The 18971-nt window shown below is 41.0% G+C and overlaps 1 protein-coding gene and 1 non-coding gene across 2 annotated transcripts in view; one reads left to right on the forward strand and one right to left on the reverse strand.

Annotated features, from left to right (window-relative positions):
- SACM1L (SAC1 like phosphatidylinositide phosphatase) overlaps positions 1–18272 on the reverse strand; it is a 42373-nt gene extending 24101 nt beyond the window's left edge. The window contains exons 1-4 of the mRNA XM_054991744.1: positions 18083–18272; positions 1613–1710; positions 1255–1329; positions 62–189 (exon numbers count right to left, since the gene is read on the reverse strand). Of these exons, the coding sequence (XP_054847719.1) occupies positions 62–189; positions 1255–1329; positions 1613–1710; positions 18083–18123 (342 nt within the window). The 5' untranslated portion in view covers positions 18124–18272. The remainder of the gene's footprint in view (positions 1–61; positions 190–1254; positions 1330–1612; positions 1711–18082) is intronic.
- Positions 18273–18635: 363 nt separating this feature from the next.
- On the forward strand, positions 18636–18708 carry TRNAR-ACG (transfer RNA arginine (anticodon ACG)). Its single transcript has one exon. It is a non-coding gene; the product is annotated as a tRNA-Arg (tRNA).
- Positions 18709–18971: the final 263 nt, after the last annotated feature.

Raw genomic sequence — 18971 nt, forward strand, 5'->3', positions numbered from 1 at the left:
ATCTTGCTTAAACTTCTGAAGTGGTCAAAAGCTATTTTTCTGTTGACAAATCTATACTAACCTGAATATCAGTTAAATGTAACATTGTCTTTTTGTAAGAGAGAATGTCAAAGTCCATTGCTTTCCAAACGGCATGGCTGAAAAATTCTCCTACTTTTCTCTTTTTTGTTATTACAATAAGGTACGTGCCTGTACAAAAGCAAGGGACAATTCAATTACATAAACTGCTTTTTTAAGTAAAAGAAAAATCTATACCAGCTGTAACTAACAATATAAACTGGGTGGGCAGTTACACTGAACTCAATGCCCTTTTTCAAAAAGTATAGTTTTTTACTATCACATTCCAAAGGACTCCCCCCCTCCCCAACATACACAAACACACCTTGGAATTGAACTTTTCACTTGTATCACAAACCACAGGTAGTTTCATATCCCTTGTGAACAACTGCAAATAAGTTTCTATTACTTATTTTAGTTTTCATCAGATTCATGGTCACTTCTGTTTAAGATACATATTCCAATTAAAGATGACTATTCTAGAAGACTGCAGGTGGGGGTTCTGCAAACTTCAATATGGTTCCACGCTATAAACTCTCTCTACTATTAGAAAAACTAGAATAGCTCTTTCAGGGAGACAGATATTCATTCTAATGGACTAGGCATTTTTCTCTTTTAAACTACATGGGAGAAATGAAATACCCAAGTGTGCAATAGCCAATTTATAGTTCAGAGTGGGGCAAACCCAGCAGAACTGCATCATACAGTCAACCTGAACATCTAATTAGGTTCTTGATACAGGACTTTCTTAAGAGCCATGTTAATATTTAGAAGATTGTTTGCTGGCCAAACTAGATGCAACAGGGGGAATTCACATGTGCACACAGTCCCAGAGCCAGATCACTGGTTTCAACATTTTTCTTCCAAGAATGCAGTGAGATTGAGGAGAGGGGGAGTTTAGTACCCTACATCATAGACACAAATAAATACACAGATATATAATGCCTGGATCTCTTGTTAAGTCCAATTTAATCCTCATTCATCTATACATCATTGGAATTCATATCCTTTAGTTAAAAAAAGGACAGCCAAATTTGTGCTGAAACCAAATATTGAACATTTAAGGTACACTCATACTGAAACACAGAAACTACTGAACGCTCTCTCATTCACTAACACATACCTCTCCCTCCTACCTAAATAACAGTTATCAATGTACTGATGCCAACAACTGTTCACTCATCCAGAAAATCTTACCTGCCACTAGACGTATTGTTCCCAAAATACCATATATTTGCCTGGTAACAGCTGAAGGAGGAATATCTTTTTTAACTGCAAAGGAAAGACATTGTGAATAGCATTAGGTTAGTAACACATACTGCCCAGCATGATGCAATCGTAAGACTTAAGGCAAGTCGTGTGTCAAGAGAAGCTTCCTGCTAGAGAAGGTTCATGGAGGGTTTTTTTAAAAAGTCATTTGGATCAGCACTGAAGGCTACAAAGTACAGCCAGAAGACAACCAGAAAAGTCTTCATATTGCTGACAACTCTTTAATAGCTGGAAAATAAATCAAATGCCACACTAGGTAGTGTTCAAAGTGATGGGAAAGAGATACCTGTAAGAGTGACCTCTGTGGAGACTCTGTCAATGGCCAGTACATCATTGGCTCCATCATCACAAGCTTCCACATAAAACTTCTCTGGTGTTATGTGCCTAAAATATAAGAGGCATATAAGAGAACATCACTAGATAAGCAGCTAGTGCTGTGGTGCAGCTAGACTCACACTGCTATTTGGCACTGGAACCAAGGCTATATAGACATTTTTGCAAGACATGAAAAAGGAACAGGAACCAAAGCATAGCGATTACCTATTGAGAAAATAAGTTCAGAGCTAAGCTCCAAGAAATTTATTTCTAAATACTAGCAGCTTTCAAAATTGAATGAAAGTTGTGAATTAAGAAGTATTAGAGAACAAAACACACAACCAATGTAACTCTGCACTTTTCCAATCCAATTTCCAGCTCTCCCTTGTCTTCTAGAATTTGTATACTGCACCAAACGTTCCCCACAGCCTGCTTACTCTTTAAAAAACTGGGTTCATCAATATGCTGAGAGCAGTTGTGACCAGAAGTTCATTTTATCAGTCCTGTTACTTAAACCAAGATAGACACCTCCAATATAATGAAAGCGGCTTCCCCAGAAGCTCACTTATCTCCCTCTGTCACTTCTATCATCTGGAAGCAGATGAAGACTTTTCTATTCACCAGGCATTTGAACTTGAGTCTTATCCTAGGTTTGATCGCTTATGCTGCAGATAATAGTAACTGTTCATTGAAACTAAGTGTGTGAGAATTATGCTGCAAATACGCTCAATGTACTATGTCTGAACTTTCTTGATTATGTGTGAGGCAAGCTCATAAGCATAGTACTGTTCTGAGCAGCTGTGCAGTAGCCACTTGGTTGTGGCAAGTGCTTTTGTCCAGTATCCCCTGGGCTCATGTTTGTTTGGGTCATTAAATTCAGCAAACTGAAAAACATGGAGTTGCTTGACATACATTCCCTTTGTCTTATCTGCACAACTGATTGCATCCTTTAAAGGAATGACATCTAATCGACGCTTCGGCTGCTTTTTGTACCTGTATAATCAGTGATCAGAATCACTGATTGCAAAATTAGAGACACTGATACACAGATACTGAAGGCATACAGAAACAATAAACAGTCTCAACTCATACCTTGAATTTTTAAAAATTTTACTATTTGTCCTTTTAAAAACCAGAGGCGGTGGCAGCAGCAAGGAAGTCTAATTGTGTGAGAAGAGAATGTAATCAGTTTAATGGAGTTATCCAAACTGCTCACCAAATAACTGGCTGTATTTGTGGGAATCCTTGATTGTAGAAATGTTTTTTGTTTTAATATATAATATTTATTGCTACTTTTAATGTTGTAAACTACTTCAAGCCTCCTTCGGGGGAGAGGCAATATAAAAATCTAAAATGAATATGTAAAAAATAATAAACAAACCTCCTTGCCCACTTTTGGTTTCCCTTGACCTACCTCCTAGTCCTCCCCCCCCCCCATTACCTTCTTGGTCCCCTTTCTTGCTGCTGCTTCTAAGCATTCCTTCCCTCTATGGTAGCCCCCATGATCCTGCCACACTCCTACTCCCAAGTGATTCTGTTCTCCCATCTGCTGGTAAAGGTCAAGCAACATCAGGCTTTTCTACAGTTCATTTTGTCCAGTTTGGGCTGTAGCAATCCAACATGCCATCAGTATCAGCTCCCCGCCCCCTCCCCATTGTGTGCACACCTACATGCACAGTTCTTTATGCAGGGGTTAAAACCAGTTTTTTAAAACTTGTGCTTTGTCTAAGATTTGCAGAAACTTGTACCCTAGACCTAGGTGTCTCTACTGTGCAGATGTTTTGAAGAGGACAACAAATAGCTATTAGATATTGATTAAAATCATATATAAAACTAAAATTTGCCTCATGTTCTCTTTGAAAGGTAGTAGAAAAATGTTGTTAAATAAAATCATGCTGAAATTGTCTCTCTTGTAATTTTGCTGCAATTACATCTACACCCCTTCTAGTCTTGCTTTTCAACGTTTGTTTGCCTCTGTTTCTTTCTACTTCATGTTATTAACTGTCATGCCTACCTCCCTATTCTTCACCTTCTTGCAAACAGCAGTCCAGCCAATGTACCAGCAATAGACGGCATGAGGCTTATTTAAAGGTACAGAGTGAGAATAGTGAGCTAGGAAGTCTCCAGTTTAAGTTTTACTTCTGCCATATTCCAGGTGGCCTTGTGCAAAAAACGAAGGTTTCAAAACATACTTTAAAATGACACAACTCTTTCCATTGCTTTCTTTTTAAAAAATCTTTATTCTGCTTAAAACAGCATGCACATAAGTTGTGACTTTGAGCACAGATATGCATAAAATGCATATTCTGAGAGAATATTGACATCTCAATTCTCTATCCAGGGAAAATGGCAGGTATTCAGCAAATATGCTAACTAACTTCCACCTCCAGCAAGGAAAGCATGCAAGTCCATTTTTTTACCATTACTAGAAGAATGGAAGTCCTGCGAGCTTCTAATTGAGGTACAAACTACATCTACTATATGACTGCCACAGGAACTTGCAACAGGATGCCAGCTATGAGTTCCCTGTGGGAACTCCATTTAGAAGCACCACAAAGGCCCAATTCTGTTCAGGATGGAGGCGCAGGGGAAAGGTTAGGCTTCTGCCTCCCCTCTCCATGCTGTTTTCCTAACCTGAAATGGGCCCAGGGATGTTACTTGCCGCCTTGGGGGGGTAACATGTGCAAGCATTCCATGTAAGTGCAGCCCCCACCCCAAGTGTGGCAACCATTTTGGCCAGGGAAACAGTATGGGAGGAACCTCCTCTTCTCCCCATGCAGCAGTCCCAACCAGAATTGGGCCCCTGTAAGGCTTCTAAATTGAATTCCCATGAGGAACTCGCAACTGGCATCCTATTCCAAGTTTCTGTGGCAATCACATGGCAGATTTAACATGTAGTTTCACCCTGAGCAGTACAAATGAACAGCAGAAACAATGATTTTGAGGTGATTCAGCAGATAGGAACAAAATATCTAAGCTATGGGTTGGATCCAGACAACTGTCCCCCTAAAATCTCCCCCTGACCACTTATTACAACTACCGTTTTACATGACTTTTGTTCACGTGTGTCCTATTGTCCACAGCATAGCCACCTTTGGTAGTCCAAGGGAGGTATCCACTCCTCCCATTTTCATCAGCGGAAAAGTTGGTTGGATCCAAATCAATGTTAAGCAGCAAAAAAGTTGAAAATTCAAAGAGTAAAATCTTGAAAAGTAAAAGGAATTAAAAAAAACCCCCTGTAAATACAAAGAAGCTTCAGACATCTTATTAGAACCACAGGAAATAGTCCTTTGCTAACAGGATGATTCAACTATGTCCATGCTTTGGGGGCAGGGGCGGGGGGGTGAAACAGGGAGAGCGCTGGCTCTTCATTCCATTTTCACAGCTGCAAGCCATCTTCAAACAGGATTTTGTGCTTCCAAGCTCTCTAAGTTCCCCAGCCTATCACCTTTTCTCATTCCCTCAAGGCAAAAAAGACTGCGAGAACCAGAGACATAATACCAAATTGGGGGCTAAACATGGTTAAGATAAAAATTGTACAGCACTTACACAAGAAGAAATGTTAAAGAAAAGGTGGTAGGTTAGATCCAGCCTAAATTTTCCACCAACAGAAATTTCTGCAGATTCCTCCTTCCCAAGGCAGATCTGAGCCCTGTCATTCTTCAGGTTCTCTCTCCCTCAGAGCAGAATTACGTGGAGATCAGTTGGTTGCAGTAGGATGGGGAGGCAGAAAAGTTCAATACTTCTGTATTTTGGTGTACACTAAACATTTCTTGAAATGTTTAAATTTAAGTCAAAATCTTTGTATTGTTTTCTTACTTGCAACCATCTCGTATTGTGAGTAATACGCTTTAGAGGAAAACCGTTTTAAAATAATCACACTCATTTGGAATTTAATTTTTTCAATATTATCTTTAAAAGGCACCTTGCTCTTTTTCTGATTAGGGAAACAGACATTATGGATTTGCTCTCTGATGCTCTAATGGTACCTAAAGATAGCACCACATTCAATAGCATTTAAGAAACCTTTTAGCACTGACTGCTGCTACTTTGTTTTCAATAATAACATATTTCCATCATGAATGTGCAACATTGTTCTCATCTAGGAAACTTCTCAATTACAACCACCACATATTGTGGTAAAGTGAACCCCAAAAGACATCCTCTGCCATACAATAAAGCATCCTCTTTCAAGTTATTGTCTAAAAGAATGAGGACAAACAGGACAAGCTGTATTAACATTTATAATAACAACAACAACACCTTAATTTGATTTATAACAACAACATTCGATTTATATACTGCCCTTCAGGACAACTTAATGCCCACTCAGAGTGTTTTATTATTACCCTCACGACAATCACCCTTTGACATGGGTGGGGCTGAGAGAGGTCCAAAAAGCTGTGACTTACCCAAGGTCACCCAGTTGGCTTTAAGTGGAGGAGTGGGGAATCAAACCAGGTTCTCTAGATTAGAGTCCTGTTGCTCTTTATGCATTAAGAACACAAGACAATTCCAAGTAACAGTTAAACATTATTTCAATTCGATTTAAGCTCTGTGTTTAGCAAATTAACCTATATGCCAATTTATTGACATCCTTACACCTAGGCCTTTTTTTCTGGGAAAAGAGGTGGTGGAACTCTCTATTATCACATGTGCGCGCACAAAGCATGCGCACGCGCTCCCGGAACTGCATGATGCCATCACTTCCGGAAGCTATTAAGATATAAGAACACTTATATGCTGATGAATATATTGATAAAAGCCTTCTGTGACGCAGCTATCCATTCCTAGCATAAAACTGGAATAACCATAACTAATATTTTAACTAATAAAAATAACCATAACTGATATATTTAACTAACACAGAACCAATCTGCATTCAAAAGCTGTGGGAACCATAACACTGTCAACTTCAGTGAACAAAAGAATGAAAGCAACACACACACACAGCCCCACACACCCCCATGAAAAGAAAGCAGAATGAACTCAAAGCAGCACACATACACACACAGCCCCACCCACCCACTCCCCCAATGAAAGTAAAACAGAATGAACTCAAAGCAGCACACACATACACAGAAACCCCTGAATGAAATGAAAGCAGAATGAACTCCAAGCAGCTAAACCTCCTCTGCAGAGCCTGTGCTGGGCCCCAGCTGTCTCCTCCCCCCTCCCCCCTCTCTCTGAGGAATGGGAAAAAGCAGAATGAACTCAAAGCAGCTAAACGTCCTCTGGAGAGCCGACCCTAGTAGCTCTCTCTCACACAGAGGAATGGTAAAAAAGCAGAATAAACTCAAAACAGTTAAACTTCCTCTGCAGAGCCTGTGCCGGCCCCAGCTCTCGCTCTCGCTCTCGCTCTCACTCTCTCTCTCACAGAGGAATGGGAAAAAAGCAGAATGAACTCAAAGCAGCTAAACCTCCTCTGGAGAGCCGGCCCCAGCAGCTCTGCTTGCACTCTCTAGTATTTCGCAGTTCTTGATATTATTGTAACCAAAATCTCTAATTGTCTGGGCCACCCTTAAGATTCCAAACAAATGCTAATGAAAATCATATAGCATTTTGAGAGACACTCATTTGCATTGCCCTAATGGCAATGAATACTTCTTATAATTGTTTAGAATTTCATTATTTCAAAATAGTTCTCACTCATTTGTTTGTAATGATGGGTATCTTTTTGTTACAGTGGTACTAGACATTCCCAACCTAAATATACCTTATCAATTGATCAGTTAATTGAAAGCTAGGGCTGGCCACCTTAATTTAATCTATGATCTTTTGGCCCATATTAATCATGCTAAAAGAGACTAGCAAACTTTGAAGTTTTTCTTTAAACCACAACAAAATAACAGAGATTTAAGATAAATAGAAAGAATACACAGAGGAGCAAGTACTTTCCACCTTTAATTTACACTGAAATGTATATAATTTTTACCTGTTTATCTCTATTATACAAGAGACTTCCAAATAGCTTACGGGGGGGAGGGAATCTATTCTTGAAGACTTGCTGGAAGCACAGCTGCATCCAGCAACAGCAACCATTATAAAATTCCTACTCTCAGCCAACCCAGGAAAAACATGGTTAGAACACTGCCATTGTTACTTCCATAAACACCTGACATGTCAGACCAAGCAAGTTTTTATTAGATGCTTCACACTAAACTGTCTTAAGAAGTGGCTCCCATACTGTGGTAACAGCATGGGGGGGGGGCTTGAACACTTACCAGGCATTAAGATAATTCTCACCGCAATTGCACCCCTTCTTCTGTTTCTAATCTGGTTTCCTCCCAAGTAATCTAAGAGGAAAATCTTCTCTCTTTAAAGCATCAGCATGGTATGCATGCTTCTGTATTTTCCCTTCCATACCAAGGAGAGACAAAACGTACCTGGCAAGATCAAACCAGTGGTCCTTCTAGTCCAATATCCTGTTTTACAGACTGACCAACCAGTTGCCCTGAAGGGCCAAAAAAGAAAGAGCATGGAACCCAAGACTTTCCCCAATGTTGCTTCTTGGCACTGGCATTCAGACGCTTACTGCCTTTAGACACAGAGGTTCCCTTTAGTCAACATAGCTAGTAATCATTGACAGACCTCTCTCCTCCATGAATCTGTCTAATCCCCTATTAAAACCTTCCATGCCACTGGCTATCACTACATTTACCAGCAGCAAATTTCACAATGTAAATTATCTGTTGAGTAAAGTAGTACTTCGTTTTGTCCATCCTGAATCTACCAGCCACTTAATCAGACGCCCGAGTTCCAGTATAGTAAGAGGAAGAAAGTGTTTTTTCCGTCTGCTTTCTCCACCCCATAAATAATGTTATAATGAGTAGGAAAGAGATGAAGATGTAGGTGAAAGTGGAGAATCAAGCCAAGAAGCACTAAAAGAGAGGTACACATTAAATTAACACTGTGGTACACAATCTAAAAGAGCTGAGACACCAATATATAAATGAATCAACATAAAAATGTTCAGAGAAATCACAGAATCAGAGAGTTGGAAGGAGCCATACAGACCTTCTAGTCCAACCTCCTGCCCAACGCAGGATGTGCCTAAAGCATCCCTGACAAATATTCATCCAGCCTCTTCTTGAAAACTACCAGTGAAGGGGAGCTCACCACCTCCCTAGGCAGCTGATTCCATCTTTGAACTACTCTGACCATGAAGAAGTTTTTCCTAATATCCAGGCAGTACCTTTCTGCATGTAATTTAAGTCTGTTGCTTCGGGTCCTATCCTCTGCTGCCAACTGGAACAGCTCCTTGCTCTCCTCCAAATGACAGCCTTTCAAATATTTAAAGAGAGCAATCATGTCCCCCTATCAGTCTCCTCTTCTCCAAACTAAACATTCCCAAGGCCCTCAGCCTTTCCTCGTAGGGCTCAGTCTCCAGACCCCTGATCATCCTCGTCACTCTCTTCTGCACCCTCTCGATTTTGTCCACATCCTTTTTGAAGTGAGGCCTCTAGACCTGCACACAGTACTCCAGGTGTGGCCTGACCAAGGCAGTATAGAGAGGGACTATGACCTCCTACGATTTCAATGCAATGGCCCTTTTGATACAACCCAAGACTGAGTTTGCCTTTTTTGCCACCACATCACACGGACTGCTCATATTTAGTTTACAGTCTACTCTTACCCCAAGATCTCTTTCGCATACACTACTACCCAGAAGTGTATCCCCCATCCTGTATTTATGCTTCACATTTTTGTGGTCAAGATGTAAGACTGAGCACTTATCTATGTTGAATTGCATCCTCTTCACAACCGCCCCTGTGCTCTATTTCTAATAGAGCACAGGGAACTAGAATTAAATCTAGCCACCTAAAGCATTTAAGCAAAATTATTTCTTCCTTTTATTAATGACAGAGACGCATGCAAGGTCAAGCCATATTTCATATTTCAATTCCCCCCAATATCATATTAACTTTAACAACTACTTGTGGCAGCTTCATCAGTTAAAGGCCTCCCAAATAAAAGGCGAGCCAAGAGCAGGAGGAAAAAAGGGGAAGAGAATTATCGTTGCTTTGGTAAAGTGCCAAATGTTACTTGTGGGCAAACAAATCAATGTTACTAATTTTTTTTTACAGAAGCCAGAGAAAATGTTGTGCTCCCATATATTAAAGGGATTTACTAATGGAGTCTAAAATAGAAACAGCGCTGGAAAGGATCCCAAGAGTTATCTAGTCCAACCCCTTGAACAACACAGGAAATTCACAGCGATCCCCTCACCTCAACTCCCTCAGTGACCCCTGATATGCCCAGAGGAAGACAAAACACAGCCAAGATACTCAGCCAATAAGGCCTGGAAGAAAATTCCTTCCTGACCCCACAGTGGTGATCGGCATTACCCTGGGCATGTAAGAAAGGGCCACAAGAGCCTGGCACCCTCATCTCTTCAATGACCTCCCTCTCCCGATCTGTGGACATTCATACTGAGTCACAGAATCATCATAGCTATCTGTAGGCCCTCTAGCCCCTTCTTAAATACCTCAGAGGAAGGAGAGCCCACCATTTCCTGAAGAAGCCAGTGAGGAATTGCTCCGTTAGGAAGTTCTTCCTAATGTTTAGCCAAAAACTCTTTTGCTTTCATTTTAATCTGTTGTTTCTGGTCTAACACTCTGGGACAACTGAAAACAACTCCACTCCATCCTCGATGTGATAGCCCTTCAAATACTTGAAGAGGGCTATCATATCACCTCTCAATGGCCTTCTCTCTAGGCTAAACATATCTAGCTCCTTCAACCCTTCCTCATAGGACTTGGGACTCCAGACCCCACACTATCTTTGTTGCCCTCCTTTGGACACCTTCCAGTTTGTCAACATCCTTCTTAAACTGTGGTGTTCAAAACAGAACACAGTACTTCAAGTGAAGTCTAACCAGAGCAGAGCAAAGCAATACTATCACTTCTCATGAACTGGATACTAGACTTCTGTTGATACAGCCTGAAATCACATTTGTCTTTTTAGGTACTGCATCACACTGCTGACTCATAGTCAGTATCTACCAAGATCCTTAGATCCTTTTCATATGTCCTACTGCCAAGACTAGTCTCTCCCATCCTATAATTACACTTTTGATTTTTCCTACCTAAATACAGAACTTACATTTCTTTGCTGAATTCCATTTTGTTACTTTTAGCCAAGTTTTCCAGCCTGTTGATATCACCTTGAATCTTGATTCTATCTTCTACTGTAATTGCGATCCCTCCCAAATTAGTATGATCTGCAAACTTAACAAGCACCTGCAAATTTAACAAGCTTTCTATTCCTTCATCCAAGTCATCTATAAAGATGTTGAACAACACAGGACCTAGGACAGATCCTTGAGACAGTCCACTTGTCACTCCACTCCAAGAGGATGAGGAACCATTTACAAGCACTCTTTGGTGCAATCTGTCAAACACTTACAAATCCACCTAACACTAGTAGGATTCAAACCACATTTTACCAACTTGTCAACAAGATCATCATATGGAACCTTGTCAAAGGCTTTACTGAAATCAAGATAAACTAGGTCCACAGCATTCCCCTAACCCAACCAACTAGGAATTCTCTCAAAAAAGGAGATACAGTTAAGTCTGGCATGATGTTCTTCAGAAACCTGTGCTGGCTCTTAGTAATCACACCTGTCTCTTCTAAATGCTCAAGGACTGATTATTTGTTCCAAAACCTTTCCAGATATGAAAGTCAAGCTGACGGGTTGATAGTTACCTGGATCCTCCTTTTCCCCTTCTTGAAGATGGGGACAATATCTGACCACCTCTAATCTTATGGCACTTCACCTGATCTCCAAGAATTCTCAAAGATGATAGACAGAGGCTCCACAATTAAATCAGCAAGTTCCTTTAGTGCCCTAGCATGCAATACATCTGGTCATGAGGACTTAATTTCATTTAAAGAAGCTATGTACTTACATATCACGTCTATGTCTGTTCTAGGCTGCAATTTCCTTTCATCACATGTTCTCTTTTTGCCAAGTTGAGCACAGTTCCCCTTGCAAGAGGCAAAGTAGGAATTGAGCAGTTCTGCTCTCTCTTCATCACCTATTAAAATCACACTTTCCTCTCTCTGTAGTGGGCCTATCACTTCCTTATTCTTTTTCTTGCTCCAAACATAAACAGAGAACCGTTTTTTGTCTTTAGTATCTCTCATTAGACTATGCTCATATTGCTTAAACAAGCACTGGCAATTTGTTTATATTCATCCTTGGTTATACAGTCCTCCTTCCTGTGTCTTTTTAAATTTTCAGATGACTTCTTTAGGTTCCTCCTATTTTTCCTTCTCATTGGAATCGTTTATGATTGTGCCTTCAATATCTTGCTTTTAAGAAACTCCCACCCATCTTGAACTCCCTTCTCCTTGAGTATTTCTGACAATGGGATTCTACCCAGCATAACTTTAAGCTTGTTAAAATTAGCTTTTCAAAAATCCAACCTATATGTTTAACTATGTTCAACTTTTCCCTTACCCAAGACCTTAAACTCCAAAATTATATGTCACTACTACCCAGGGTGCTCACTACTTTCACCTCTTCAACTAGTTCTTCCCTTTTGATAAGAACAAAGTCTAAGATAGCAGAGATCCTTGATTTCTTCTCCACTTTCTGGAAGATGAACTTGTCAGCAAGACATATCAGGAATTTATCAGACCTTACATTTTTGACAGAGTTTGACTTCCAATAGATATCAGGATAACTAAAATCTCCCACGACTATATTATGTCCTGCCTCTTTCAAAATTTGTAATTTGGTCTAAGACTCTATCATCCAAGTACCCTGCCTGATTTTGTGGTCTATAGCACACCCCCGCACCATAAATAGTTATTTTAGAGACTGCAGACAGTGGCATAAACATAAAGCTGAACTTAACCAGGCTGTAATGCTAACACAGCATACTGAAACTCTAAATCATTGCAGCAAAGATAATTAAAACATTTTTGTCATCATGTTTGTTTCATGCAGCTCTCAAATGAAAAAAAGTGCAAGTGGTGCAATTTTCTCTAGGATAAAAGTGATATTTATTTATTTATTTATTTATAGTCTGCCTTTCTTACTGAGACTTAAGGCAGATTACATAGTGTGAGATTAGTACAATCAGCATCAAGGATAAAGTAAATTTCCATCACTATGTCTTCCCAATTCTCATGGCTGCAAAGAATATAGCAAAATCTTGAATCAGATAGGAAGGTACAAAGAAAGAGAAGGGAGGAATACTTTTATACAAGGACATCTTCTATTTACTTCACATTCTTACAAATCTGTGACAAGTAAGAAAGCTAGAAGCATGGCCACTAGAAGGTTTTAGCAGTCTGAAGTGGCTATATTTATTGGGAGAGTAGATAAGGGAGATACAAACACTTTTCTTTAAAGAGGCAAGAACATTCACATTGGGCATTTTTTCTGAAGGTGCAATGCTAGCTGTCAGAGCTAGTAAGTACTGGTTTAAAAGGAAACCCAAGTTTAAATCCATACTTTGCTATGAGACTCACTAGGTGATCTTGTGCAAGTTGCTCACTTTCAGTTTAACTCATTTCACAGGTAACTTTGATGAAAAAAACTGAAAAAAGCCCCAAGCTCCTGGCAAGAAGAGCAAGATAAAAACAAGACAGGCTGGCTACTGCAGCTATTTGAAGACAGTGATTGAATTTGCAAGTACACATATGAAGACACATCATCCTTGCATCATCCATTTGAAAGTGAACTTTATTCACACCTTGAAAAAGGCTTTCAACTGTTGGAACAATTCTGAAGGCTTGAGACGACAAAGTAGGAAGCTGACAAACCATCTCTGGAACATACACATAAATGACGACTTGGTATTTGGATTTTACACATTTACAGATTCAGATCATATTTTGTCCTGGTGCACAATAAAACTGGCATCTTTATTCGTTCCAGATTCAACATATAATTGCATATGATGAAGTGAATGAACCAGAGATGATATAGCTGATATTATTAGGTTATGTTATCATGTTCCTTAGGCATATACAAGAACAAAGTCGGCTTGTTCAGTTGTTCATCCTCCAATATAGTATCATGCGTCTAGAATGTGTCTCTAGTCTCTACATTGGATGAACAGGTCACTCCCTAAGTTAACTTGACATTAAAAACTGCAATATCCAGAAACCAGTGAGTGAACATTTTACTCTTCCAGGGGATTCTGTTGCTGATCTAAAAGTTTTCTCTTATGAAAGTCCAATAGGAAACTGTTGCATTAGAATTGATTAACAAAGTCAACATTGACCCCCGCTCCCCAGTTTTAACAAAGATCTGAGATTCCTCACCAATTATAGGTATTAATAACTTACAGAAGTCAACTGGTTCAACTATACTTCTGTAACCTCCTATTGTATATACTTACATCACATTGGATTTTATGTTAATTCTACTTTGGTTGTCTAACAGAATGGCACTCACACACTCTCAGTGAACTCTTCAGTGGATCTTTTTTTAAACTGGCCTGTCTGTATAAAAGCTCATCCCCTTTTGCTGTTGTGAATATAAATCAGAGACCAAATGGATGTATACTTCACTGAAGTGAGCTCTGACTCATGAAAACCTATATAGAAATAAATGTTCCGTTAGCCCCTAGACTGCTCTTTTGTTTTTCTACTGTAGACAAACACATCTACCCATCTGGAACTAACATCTGAGATAGTCTGCCTAAGAACTTCAGCCAAGGTCCCAGCCACTCAAAGGTAATCAGCTAAAGTACTCTGGATGGTCATCATGTTAGCACATAATCTCCTGTAAATGGAGGAATATGTCCTATCAAAGTACTTGCTATCTCAGAAGGCAGAACATTCCATTCTAAGATCATTTCACAGAGTCACATGAGCATGGCTTGAGAAACTGGAAACAGAGTTGTCGAGCAAGGCAAGAGTATAGCAGAGATAACATGTAAGAAACTTACAACCTTTTAAACAACACTGCAACACTGAAGCAGCTTTCCTGCCTTTTGTTCTAATGTTGAAATACTAAAATCCATTTTGCTAGGCTTATGCAGATGTGGAGCAGAACAAACAGCCATCCAGCAACTGAACTAACAAAAGCATTTGAAAAGCTGCTTTCAAGCTCCTCCCATCTGGATAACATCTAAAATTCTAGACAGCAAGTCACACAAGTAATAATTTCACCAAAAATATTCATTTTAAAATCATACTTAATGACAGTGGAAATTACAGGCTGTTTGCAGTCTAAATATTTTGAAAACCTAGGACACGAATATCATACCACAATAATGAGGAAGATAGAGAACTTGGGAACTGAGATTCCTGGTTACCAAAATAATCAGGCTGTTAATAATTAAGTACAAACAAGAGAGCATGAGAAATAAATAACTCCAGATCACAATTTAAATCCAAAGCCTAGATGCCTCTCTAAGCAGTCTTTTCATGAAACATCCCAAATCAGCTTCCTTTCTAGAGCCACATGCCCACCTCCTAGCACATTTAACTCTACCCAGCAAACCTTCAACTTCAAATCAGGCGTGTTATTGCCCCTGAAGGCCAGACTACAGATCCCATCCCAACCTCTAAAGGTGTCCAACAAGGTGTCCAAATAGGTTTTATCCACCTACTTATTCGATCTTTACATCAATGATATCATTAAAGCAGTTTCAGGCCCTACCCACCACGCACCCACCCTCAACAATCAAGATCTCTCAACCCTAATTTATGTTGATGACACTGCTCTACTATCTCGCACATGGACAGGATTGAAACGCATTCTGGCTAGCTTTAACTCCTACTGTGCTGATGAAGACTTAAGTATAAATGCTGAGAAATCGAAAGTAATTGTCTTTGCAAGAGGATACTGCCTGAAGAAAAAGGATTAGAGGATGGCAGATACCAACATTGAACAAGTAACAACATTTAGATATTTAGGCATTACATTCTCCCAAGACCTATCTTGGAAAAAATCAGTTCCGATCCATCTCCTTATTTAAATGCCTTGACATGTTTCCTTCACACAGAAAGAGGGAAATATTACCCAGTAGCTATAAAGACCTTTTGGGGTAAAATTAATCAAATGATACTTTATGGTGCCAGCGTGCAGGTCAAAGGCGAGACTATTGATTCCTTCTTATTAAAATTCCTGAGAAAAATAACCAGGTTACCAAAGTGCATATCCAATATAGCTATCCATCAAGAATTTGCAATCTCTTCATTAGAATCAATAGCTTGGCTGGATGCAGCTAAGACTTCGAATCAAGATCCTCTTTATCTACAGATCTAAACTCCTTTTTAGATTAAGAGAAGATTCCATCCAGAGTAAATGGAAGAGGCTGGTTGACCAGGAATAATTAGGCTTTACTCCAATTTTACTACTTTCTAAAGGAAGTGAGAAAACCGCATTCCAAATGGTCAGAAAGCAGTTATTGCTGCTAGATTTCAGAAGCACAAATCAGCGAGCAAGAAGGGTCTGTTCCCTTTACTAGAAAAGCCAAAGCTCAAGGAGATCAAACTAGGGTTACAATGAAACACCCTGTGGAATAATTATAGAATGTCAATTTCAATATTTTTTTGCATACAATAAATCACACAGTCCTGTTCCCAACTGCATATATTGTGCATAAATCCTTATATAGTCCTTGTCTTGTCCTTTCAAATTTCCAGAAGGATTTATGCACAATATATGCAATTGAGAACGGGACTGTGTGATTTATTTTATGCAAAAAATTGGAATAGGAATTCACTAAGTGAAATAGAATATTGAAATTGACATTCTATAATTGTTTCACAGGGTGTTTCATTGTAACCCTAGTTTGATCTCCTTGAGCTTTGGCTTTTCTAGTAACTGTTGTATTAGGAGGTTTCCCTTCTCAGTTTGGTTGGGTCTGTTCCCTTGCCAACAATGGGCTCAAACTTCCAGATACTTTACCAGCATATTTAAAGTCCATGACAATACCTTGATACCAAGATATTTTCTTGGCTGCTAGACTGAACGCTGTACTAACTCCAGAAATGAAAGGTCGCTTTTTGAAAATTCCCTTTTCAGAACTTAAGTGTTTCTGTAATACAGGGAAGATAGGCACCTTGGCTCATCTAGGCACCTTGGCTCATCTGGTAATTGTATGCCCAAATTTCAGTGAGGAGAGACAAAGACCAATTACTTCGATACTTGAGAAGAATGAGCTCACCAATATTAATGAGAGCTTTCTTTTCTTTTACAAGATAAAACCCTCACTAGCATCCTACTTTTTAGTAATCCAGCCTAAAATTAAGACATTTTTGAGACTGGAGTGAGATTCTTTTATCATTATTACTGGCAATAGTAGTTTTAGTATTTTGGTCTTTGTTAATGCGGGATCAGGCTTAAAGCTATGGCCAAAAGAGCTGTACTAGGAAAGGAAAAAGGCAGCAAGGACATTGAAGCAGGAGAATAATTTGTGAAAGAACAAAAAAAGGCATTGTGACCACTGACAGGCACACAGAATGGAGGAGAGGCAAACTCCAGCTGAGAAGGTGGTTCTGTGTAAGAAACTTCTGCATGGAAAACACTCCCATGCAAGAATGCATAACCTGCAAAGGAACCTGAATGCTGACCAAGGAAGCCACTGTCTACTAGTCAATCAAGCCTTCCCCAGGTGTTGCATTTCCTTTTTGCCTCTCAACTGATCACCTTGATTAAGGTCAGGACGTTAGCATGAAGGAAAAATAAAGCTTCAGTTAAGACGGTGGGGTTGGCTAGGCAGACTGTTTCGTGGGGGAAAAGTGAAAGAAAAGGAAGACCCAGCAGGGAGGACAATATAGGGTTGCCATTCTCCAGGTGGGGCCTGGAGATCTCCCGGAATTACAAGTTATCGTCGGATGACAGACCAGTTCTTTCCCTGAAGGAAATGGCAGCTTTGGAGGGGGGACTCTATGGCATTATACCCCACTGAGGCCCCTCCCTTCCCCAAACCCCACCCTCTCTCGGATTCCCCCCCCCCCCTTCAAGGAAAGAATCTTGCAGAGCTCGCGTGCGCCTGAAGAGCGGAACACCGACTGGGGCAGGAGTCCCCTCAGAGAGTGACAGAAACTTGTTCCAGCACAGGCGGTCGTGTTGCTGCGGACGCTCGAGCCTCACTAGCCATCCCTCCAAACTCCCCTGAGCGAGGATGGAAAGCGGAGCGCTTGGTGGGGGGGAGCGCATTGCCTTGGGAATGAAGTGAGCGGAGAAAGACTGGCGGAGCGGAACACGTTGCGGGGTGGGGCGTGAATGAAGGAGGGAAGACGGACGGGGCTGGACGGGAGCGGAGGATGAGGCTTCGAGGACGAGGGGAGCAGGAAGGGGCCTGACCCGGCTGGAACACTCGCCGCTAAGAGAGACGTTCTGGGGCAGGAGGAGACGCTGAGACGGCGGCGGGGGGCGGCAGCACTCCCCTCAGTGCTGTCCTCACAACCACACGAGGCGGGCCGCCCGTCGTCCCTTCCCCTCCCAGTTAAGGTGACTCACAGCTTCAGGTTCGCGTAGGCTCCTCCCGCGGCAGCCGCCATCGCCCCTTCCTGCAAGCGCCGCCACCCGGCTCCGGCTTCGCGTCCAGCGCTCTCTTCTCCTGACGTGCAGAGGCCTCCGGGACGGAACCCTGAGCTGGACAAACCTGATCAGAAAGCGTTTCGGCCGCCAGACGAGGGAAGGGAAGACGAGGGACGAGCCGGGATTGGTGGAGGCGGCCCCGACAGCGCCAACCTCCGTTCCAATGGAAAGGGGAGAAAGGGGCGGGGCTCAGTCTTCTGACTCGCGGCTCTCGCGCCAGGCAACCGCCAAAGAGGAGCAAAGCCCAGGGATTGGTCACAGGGGCCCGATGCAGAGCCCGCCTCCTCAAAGCAAAGCGGCGCGCGGACTTAGAAGATTGGATCAAAGCGAATCAATTCGGAAAAGATTTGATTGGTTGCTTTTGCAAAACAGCCCCACCCTAAACCCCACCCCCATAGATGTAGCCCCTAAGCGCCTGATGTGTGTTTGGATGGCTTTTAGGAGAGAGGCAAAGAAAGATTGGTCGTAAGCAGGGCCAGTGGCGCAATGGATAACGCGTCTGACTACGGATCAGAAGATTCTAGGTTCGACTCCTGGCTGGCTCGGCTACCTTTTGCTTTCGCTTTAATTTATATGTGATCTGGAACAAGAATCTGGGCGTAGAGAAGGGCTCACTCTATAATATACGGTTGATTATCTTGCTAAATTTGTAAGTAAACTGCTAGACCCTGTTGCCGAATCAGTTCTTATGTCATCATCTTTTTTTTAAATATCTACAATTGTGCCTAGAGGTTCCAACAGTGTAATTTCTGCACATCGCAGTCATTATTAACACGTGACTCTTAAATTACTCAAAACAAATGCGCTT

The sequence above is a fragment of the Eublepharis macularius genome, chromosome 11, assembly GCF_028583425.1.
Source record: "Eublepharis macularius isolate TG4126 chromosome 11, MPM_Emac_v1.0, whole genome shotgun sequence".
Classification (NCBI taxonomy): Eukaryota; Metazoa; Chordata; class Lepidosauria; order Squamata; family Eublepharidae; genus Eublepharis; species Eublepharis macularius.